Source organism: Manis pentadactyla, chromosome 13 (assembly GCF_030020395.1).
Source record: "Manis pentadactyla isolate mManPen7 chromosome 13, mManPen7.hap1, whole genome shotgun sequence".
Taxonomy (NCBI): domain Eukaryota; kingdom Metazoa; phylum Chordata; class Mammalia; order Pholidota; family Manidae; genus Manis; species Manis pentadactyla.
The window spans coordinates 93,379,753-93,388,364 of record NC_080031.1 but is presented as its reverse complement, the minus strand read 5'-3'; the positions used below and the strand labels follow the sequence as shown (position 1 = coordinate 93,388,364).

At 64.8% G+C, this 8,612-nt stretch overlaps 1 protein-coding gene across 2 annotated transcripts; it reads right to left on the bottom strand.

Moving 5' to 3' along the window:
- Nucleotides 1–744: 744 nt before the first annotated feature.
- GJC2 (gap junction protein gamma 2) lies at nucleotides 745–8,595 on the bottom strand. Of its 2 annotated transcripts, XM_057490829.1 has the most exons (3): nucleotides 4,824–4,957; nucleotides 3,578–3,807; nucleotides 745–2,604 (listed from the first exon to the last, which is right to left on the bottom strand). In XM_057490829.1, the coding sequence occupies exon 3, from the start codon at nucleotides 2,584–2,586 to the stop codon at nucleotides 1,327–1,329; it is 1,260 nt and encodes a 419-aa protein (XP_057346812.1). In that variant the 5' UTR covers nucleotides 2,587–2,604; nucleotides 3,578–3,807; nucleotides 4,824–4,957; the 3' UTR covers nucleotides 745–1,326. The 2 variants fall into 2 exon arrangements, with proteins under 2 accessions (XP_057346812.1, XP_036783694.2); XM_036927799.2 differs by lacking the exons at nucleotides 3,578–3,807; nucleotides 4,824–4,957 and adding an exon at nucleotides 8,037–8,595.
- Nucleotides 8,596–8,612: the final 17 nt, after the last annotated feature.

Here is an 8,612-nt window from a genome sequence, read left to right as displayed (position 1 = left end):
CAGGCCTTACCTGGGGTCAAGGCTCCCCTGAGGATGGGGCTCAGTCTGTGGCCTCCCAAGGCTTGAGGGCAAGGATTTCCTGGGTGTGGACTTCACCTGGGGTCAGCACTCATCTGGAGGTGAAGGATTCTCTGGGAGCAGGACGCAATCAGGGAAGAGCTCCTCTGGGTCTGGGACTCAGCTAGGGGTTGGGGGGTAGGTCAGCCAGTCAGGCCCCATGAGAGACTGCATGTGCTGTTATCTGATTACAGCAGGTTGAGGTGAGGGATGTGGCTCAGCCTGGTCCCAAAGCTTGGCCTGGGGGCACCAAGAAAGGTTGGTGGCCAGGAGAGGTTGGGAGCTGGCTGGGGTCACCAGTCTAAACCAAGGTGGCTCTTTGCTAGCAGCAGATGATGTTCCCCGGTGCCCACCTCTGCCCTTCACTGTGTGGGCTCTGGCTAGGTCCGGATAATGCCAGACCAATGCTGGACAGCCGCCAGACCTAAGGGCTTGTCGACCTAGCCCTGTTCTTGGTCCTCACCAGGTGCGCAAGGCTGTACCCCTCATCCGTTGCCTGGTGCTGGGCGGCACTGGCGTGTCCAGGAGCTGTGGGCGCTCGGACTGGGCCTTGCTGTCCCACTGGTCCATGGAGGGACCTCCTCTTCCAGCCAGCCTGGCGGTGACCAGGTACCTGAAGGCCGGTGGTGGACATGCATGCACATGCACACGTGTGTGTAAACTCAGGTATGCGCACACATCAAATGCGAACACACTCACACACGGTTGTAAAGAAATTTGCTGTATTTTACTCCCTTTGTTTTTGAGGCAGTGCCTGAATTGGAGAGGAGGCGGGAGCCCAGAGAGGCCTCTGGGCCGGTTCCCAGCAAGGCCAAGGTCAAATCCTGCCCCCGCCCTTCAGGGTGGGCCGACACCTTCGCAGAACTTCAAGTACTTCCCAGAGCAACGGGCCGCGCCAAGCCCGCGCAGAGCCTTGAGGGGGCGTGGCCCCGCCCACCCCAAGTCCCTGACCTCTGCCCAAGTCCATGAGGGGCTGGAACTCGGAGCAGCCCCAGCCACAGGCCTGCCCACCCCGCTGGGTTCAGAATCCGGGCTGGCAACCCTTCCTGGTTCCCAGGCCCCTCTTCTACGTCCTACCCTGGACGGAGTGGGCCCTCAGGTGGTGCCCTTCCCTGTCCCGCCCCTCCCCGGAGGAGAAGGGGAAGGGAGGAGAAGAGCTAGAGCAGGCGGGCTGCTCTCTGCGCCCTAGCGCGTCCAGACCCCAGCCTCCCCCCGACCCCCACCCTGAGCCTGAGTGTTGAGGGAGGACGGCGAGCAGCGCGGCGGCCCTCAGATCCACACGGTCGTCTTCCCCTCCCTGCTGCTGGCACTGCCCTTCTCCGAGCCCGCCCGGGGCTTGACGCCTGGCCGACCCTGGACCCCGCCGGTGCCCCCAGACGTGGCGCTGCCCGACCCAGAGGCGGGGGCACCGGCGTGCGGGGGCCCCCGGGTGGCCTCTGGGAGACCTGGACAGAGCGGGCTGTCGCGGTCCCCGAGCGCGTGCCCGTTCCGCAGCGCCTGCAGCGCCAGGCTGGCCAGGTCCTGGTCGTGGGCGCGCGCGCGATCGGCTGCGCGCACCACGAGGCTGTAGTCTGGCGGGCAGGCCAGGCCGGCCGGCGCGGCCGGCAGCGCGCAGGGCGGTGGGCGAAGCACTGGGCCGGAAGCGGAGGGCGGCACCCGGCGGCAGCGCACGGCGTCCTGAGCGCTGCCCAGGCCCAGGTGCGCCATCTCGCAGAGGTTAAGCAGCAGGCAGAGGCAGCTGACCACGTACATGACCAGCAGGAAAACAGTCTTCTCGGTGGGCCGCGACACGAAGCAGTCAACCACGTGCGGGCAGGGCTGGCGGCTGCACGGAAAGAAGGGTGGCACTTCGAAGCCGTACAGCAGGTACTGGCCTACTAGGAAGGCCACCTCGAAAGCGGCTCGCGCCACCAGCTGTGCCACGTAGACACGCATTAGGCCCTCGCGCTGGATGCGCCTCCGCCCGTCGTGCTGGCCGGCCGGGCCCGGGGTTCCGACTGCCTTGGCGTCCTTGACCGCGTCCTCGGCCTCGTCCTCCTCGCCCAGGCCCTCGGCCGGCCCTGGTTCCTCATCCTCCTCGCCCAGGCCCAGCATGGGCTCCTCCTCGCCCAGGCCGGCGGCGTCGGGCCAGCCGGGATGCGGCGGCGGGGCCAGAGGTAGGGGCGCGCGGCGGCCGGGGCGGCGACGGGGTGCGCGGCGGCGCTCGTCTTGCGAGGCGCGGGCAAGTCGGTGCACGGCATAGCCCAGGTACATGACAGAGGGCGTGGAGATGACCACGATCTGGAAGACCCAGAAGCGCACGTGGGACAGGGGCGCAAAGGCGTCGTAACACACGTTGTCGCAGCCGGGCTGCCGCGTGTTGCACATGAACTTGGTTTGCTCGTCCGAGTAGATGGACTCGCCGCCCACGGCTGTAAGCACGATGCGGAAGACCACCAGCACCGTGAGCCACACCTTGCCCACGAACGTGGAGTGGTTGTGGATTTCCTCCAGCAGCCGCGTCAGGAAGCTCCAGCTCATGTTGGTCATAGGGGCAGGGGAGGCGACCTGCGGGCCGGGGTCAGAGCTCAACCCGGGCACAGACGGGACCTGCGGAGAGCTCACTACCTTCCCAAGAAGGGGCAGCCCCCTCCAGGACCTCCCCCACCCAGGTTCTGCCCCTGCCTGTGGGATGGACTTGGAAGAGGAGGGGCCTCCCGTACAGACCATAGGCAACCTTGCTCTGGCTGAGCACCCTCCTGGCTCCCCTCAAGATCCTACTCCAGATGCCTGGAGTAGCACCAGCCGTCCCTGCCGCCCCCAGCCCTCAGGAAATTTGCCCTCCTGCAAGCCATGCCTCCCAGCTCTGGGGACCTCCTCTCTAGGCCCTGAGAGCCATGGGGTATCTACTGGGTGAGTGGCCTTTATGGGGCCAGAGAGAGTTGGAGACCAGCCCCTTCAGAGTCTTGTAGGGGCACCCACCCACAGCCCCAGCTCCACCCACTGCAGAGTGTCTCATGGATTTCTATTCCCAGTACACACACACCCCTAGCCCCAGATGCTGGAGCCCCGCAGCCTGCAGCAGCACACCCCTCCTCCCTTCCTTCACACCCTGCACGGGGCTTCTGATCCTGCTACTTCCACCAAGGACCCCCCCCATGCCCTTTCAAGCTGCCTCATCAGTCCAGTGGCTGCCCCTCCTTCTGGTCCTGCACCCCTGTCCTCTGCAGAGAAGCCAGGTCTTCCCAGCTGGGAGGCTGGGTGAGGACAGGCATTTGTCCAGGATGGGCTGCGTCCAGAGAGGAGAGGCATACAAAGACACCAGGTAAGCCACCTGGGCCCCTAGGGGACATTCACAGGACCACTCACCACGTCTCAGACCAGTGCCCCTTGTAAGTCAGCTGACCCCTGTGCCCAGGAGAAGGGGCTCTGAGGGCCGGGCCACAAGCGGTTGGGGGTGGGGGTCTGCACTTCCAGAGAGGGGAGAGGGGCTGCAGCCTCCCAGCATCCATTCTCCCTCCTCTACGGCCAAGGCCAGTACCTGCTCCTGGGTAGTTCGGTTGCCGCAGACCCCTGAGTATGACGCTTCTGGCTCCCTCCCTCTGGAGGGGCTGGGAGGCAGCGAGGGCAGGTGTGGGATGGAACAGCAGAGGCAGGCAGGGCTCTGCTCTTTATGCAACTGGGGCCTCCCTCTGGGGCGGCAGGAAGAGGGGGCAGCCAGGGTTCCTGGGGAAGTGACTCTTCTTCCTCACATCTGTGTGCAGTGACCCTCTGAGAGACACACACACGCAAACACCTTATGCACACCTACACGTGCGCCCAGGTGGCCACAGACACACACGTGGACGCTCACACACTTGTAAACGATGCACCCATGCACACAAGCGCAGGCAGGCAGACGAGCACGCCAGCCCTGGGCGCCTTCTCCAGCCTTCTACCTCAGCAGCCAGTGGCTTCCTCCCCTCCGCATCCCCCCCGGGCGTTTCTTCCCAGGCTTGTAACCACGCCTCTCCTCCGGGATCCGCGTGGCCCCCACCTCCAACCCCGCGCTTCTCGGGAGGCTGAGGGCCCCAGCCCCGACCGCAGGAACCTGGAAGAGATGGCAGAGCAGCCCCCGACTTCTCTCCCTCCCTAGACCGAGCCCGGGGGAGAAACAGGGTGGGGGAAGGAGAGAGTCAACATTTAGCAACCGGCTAGGGGGTGGCGCTCGTTGAATCAGTTGCTGTTCCCCGGGGTGTAAACGTCCCCACCGCGCCATGGCCACCACCGGGAGACTCGCGCAGGGGCGCTCAGACCGGCTAGCTCGCCCCGGGCTGCCCTCCCGGGGGTGTGAGGGACCCTCCGCCCTGGGAGGCCGAACCGGCTGGGGCGGGGTGTCAAAAGAGAGGGAGGATCAGGGCGAGCCCTGCGGCTACCAGCTGAAGGGGGCCACCTGGGCACTGGTTGGGGTTGGGGGACTCAGGAAGCCTCCGGTGGGGTGCTGTAGACCCGTGGGGCCTGGTGTCACGGAGGAATCATTCCGCGGTCCGGGGCTAGCACTGAACAGCTCTGGCCTGAAGGAGCCATGCAGGGGGTCCCCCAAGTTTAGACCCCCAGCTCGTGCTGCCTCTGTCGTGGGTGGGCCGTGGATGTCGGCAGGACTCCAGAGGACCGGTCCCCCAAATCTCCTTCCAAGGCGCTTCCAGAACGGGTGGGCTAATCCCGATCGGCTCTCAGCTCCACCAGCCCACCCTGGACGCCACCCCGCGGCGCTGCCTCCCTCGCTGAGAACACCTGACGGAGCCTACCGCCACGCTACTGGACTTGCGGCCTTGTGAATAAGCCAAGCGCACCTGGCCAGGCCAGGTAACCTGCACCCCATGCCTCCTCCGCACAGGACTGGCCCATCGTCGGGGCATGGGGGAGGGGTTCCGCCCCGCCCCCACATACCTACGTCCCCCACGTGTCCCTAAGCCAACCCACCCCTTACACGCCCATCCCCCGTGTACACCCCCCGCCCCACCCTGCACAAACCCACCCCTGCAACCCCCAACGCTCCCCGTCCCCCCCCACTCCTAGCCCGCCTCAGAGGCCCCCACCCCCAGCTATCCGCTATTTCCGCGCACTGGGACTGAACCAGTCTGGCAGTTACAGACAGGCGACGGGAGCTGCTGCAAAGTCCCACGTGGTCATGGGTTAGCGTAATGGACGGCTTCCTAGAGAATGTCACAGACACGCATATGCACACCGCGTATACACACAGATTGTAAATGACCAGCGTGTCGCAGGGGGCAGGCGTGGGGACACGGAGTTCCTGGCTCCACTTCCCTGAGAACCACGGGAGTGACCGAATAGCGCCCTGCCTCTCCGCATTCGTCCCCCTGCAGGCACGTATGTCTCGGGCTGGAGGCTGCAAGCTGCTCCGAACAGGGACTTTAGGCGGTGACCCCGCTCTGGGCAGTGGGACACAACCCGGACTAGGGGCAGGGGGTTGGCGGCGGGAGCTGCTGGTGTGCTGGCCTCTCGCCAGGCCCGAGTCTGCAGGGAGCAGAGCTGCCTGTCAGAGCAAGTACAGGTGGGGGCCTCCAGGAGGAGGTCTGGGGAAGGGGCCGGGGCCCCCTGGGTGTCAGGGTCTGGGAGAGGGCAGGTTTGGGAGTGGCCAGCAAAGGGCGTGGAGGGTATGGATTTCTCATGATGGGACTAACTGGGATGTGGGTGTTGGGCAGATACCGTGGCTCCCAGTGGGCACCAGGATGGTCACCCTGGGGTGAGCTAGGCACCACACTGTCTGGACTGCAGTGGGGTGGCTTCAGCAGGGGTGGGCAGCTGGCTCCCCACTTGGAGTCCCTGTGACGCTGGGTCTGAACAAAGGTCCAGGAGCTAGGCCAGGTGGGAAGGTGGGCGTGGAGCTGGGGTAGAAAGCCAGAGAGGGCCCAGGACCTCCTACAGTCCAGCAAGGCCAGGGCTTGCCCAGCCATTTCCTTTGATCCTTAGCCGGCTTCCTCCTATGAGACCCCTCTTAGGGCAGACAGGACTTCCTCCTACTGGGGAGGCGCTGCAGGACAGCTCTCAGCTCAGGGAGCTGCCCTGTGTGTTGAGGGTGGGTGGGCTCCCCAGGAAGCCCCTTCCAAGGACACAGGGACCCCAGCAAGCACCTGGCCCTGGGCGGCCCCTGGTGCACATAAGGTACCCAGCAGTCCCCAAGGGGCTCCATCCCTGGACCTAGCTCAGAGCCCAGGGCAGGTCTCCCCTTCTCAGCTCAGTGCTAGTTCCCTGGGCCCCTGGACCCCCGGCACAGTGGGAGGTGTGCACCCCCCAGCTGTCCAGGACTGAAAACCCAGGCCTAGGGACCCTCTGCCACACCAATGTACCCCCAGGAACTGTATGCATGCCTCCAGTTGAGTGGATGCTGCCCAGCCTCCAGGCTCCCCCACTCCTCTTCCTGCCTCCTTCCAGGCCCCCACCTCCAGGCTCCCCCTGCAGGACCCCTGGGTTGGGGCCAGGGAGCCCTGGCTCTCAGGACAGGAACCCCTCTCCTTACAGGGTCCTCAGGACCTCCCTGTCCGCTCCACCACTCTCCAGCCCCCAGAACTGCCTCATCCTCATATGGATACCTGACAAACTCACACTTGTGCACTCACACATACACTGCACAACCACTGGCCTCACCCTCCTCTGCCTCTGCCTAGGTCCTGTGGCCCCGCAAGGGAATTCCTTCAAGCCCAAGAGGCCAAGGTGCGCCCCATGGCCAGCGAGGTGCCCTGAGGGCAGATGCAGCAGGGACAGGGAAGAGGGGTGGCCCAAGGCAGAAGGCTGCTTCCTCCTGGGATGCTGGAGGTGTGGACAGCTGGGCTGGCAACCGCTTCCCTCTGCAGCCTGGCAGCCTCAGACCTAGGGACCCAAGGGGTGTTGGAAGAGGGTGGGAGCAGGGGGGAGTGCTAGATGGAGGGAGGGATGAGCAGGCTTAGGCCTAGGCAGTGAGTCATGCTGGTGCCCTGGAGAGCTGGGCCAGACCTGGGGCCCTGGGTGTGGGGAGTGGGCCAGGAGCAAGGACATGAGGCCATCAAGATCCCCAGCCAGGCTCTTGGTACCCTGCAGATCTCACCAGGCTCAGCACACACCCCCTAAACCCTGCAGGAGGCCCACCCCCATGTCTCCAAACCGCCTCTGTAAAGCCACTACAGCTTGGTTTTGCCACCCTTTTCAGCATATGGCATGCTGTGTATCCTTGCCAATCCAGAACATCCCCCACCAGCCTAGGCATATCCCCATCCCAGGCAGACCTGCACCCCACCAGGTCCACTGTTCCACACAGCCATGTACCACAGGCCCCAGCAGGCATCGCCCTTCCCTGTGCAGCTGTTCAGGCACTCATGGACTGGCCGCTCTGCTGTCCTTGGCCCAGCAACCCATCCTCACCCAGCCACCCAGACAACTCACAACTGTGGCACACCAGAGACCACTCCTGGAGGACAGGGCTCTGTTCTGCTCTCTGCTGACCCCCACGGCCTAGACCTGGGGCCTGACACTGTACCCACAGGATTTAAGGGAAAGCACGCCCAGGCCACATGTGGTGTGGGTGGCAGGCAGGGGTACCCAGCCCAGCTTGACTGCCCATGTGTAGGGGTGGGGTTCCCCAGCATCCCCCCACTGGGCCCAAACACCCTAGGCCAACCTCTGGACACACTGCAGCTGCCTGGCTGGCATGGGCTGGCTGGACTGCACAGCCTGAGGGACCCCAGCTGCTGGGGAGGTACATCTTCCCCCTACCACCAGCCTGAGCAGCCCCAGGGGCTCCACCTCCCCCACCCCAGTTTCAATGCCCAGGAAGACCCAGCCATCAGGCCTTAGGCCTTGTCCATGAGAACCATGGGCCTGGGATGGACAAACCCCAAATGGAGGGCTGCCCAGCCAGGGGTCTCCCCAGGTTGGCAATTTCAGGAGACCCAGGCCCAGAGCAGGGTGTTCATGCTGCTCAGCCCCAAGGTCACCCCACACCTGGCCCCTGGGCAGGGCCCTACCTTTTTCAGGCCAGAAAATGTGAGTTGAGCTCTTCCACTTGCCAGCTGACTGGACACTGGCCCTCCTGAGGGTGTGTGCCCTGCTGAGCCTGGGCCTGACCCAGGGCCACCTCTCACCACCAAGTACAATGCTCGGGGAGGAACTTCAAGGGCCCCATTGTTTCCCGAGGCCTGAAGCCCGGGTCTGAATCCCTGATTGTCCTTGGACTGGCCCAGAGAGGGAAGGGGCCTCTTCTGGGCTGCAAAGCAGGGCAGCAAGCAATGTGGCCCTGCCTCACCTACCCCCAGCCTGGGGGGCTGCCCAGCACCCCTCTGGCCTGCAGTCCCGCATCCAGACAGAGCTCTCTGCCTTCTTCTGTATCTGGGCTTTTGGATGAAGCCCAGCCTCCCTGTCTGTTTCCGCCTGGGCTCTCTGCCCCCTCTGGGTCCTATTGTGGGACCCTGGCCCAGGCGGATTCTACAGGCATCTCCTCATGCTAGGAGGACCTGGAATCCCAGCAGAGGCCCCTAGTGTCCTTCCTGGGCCAGCTTTTCCTGGGGCCTCAGACAGCACTGGGTACACAGGGCCCCAGGACA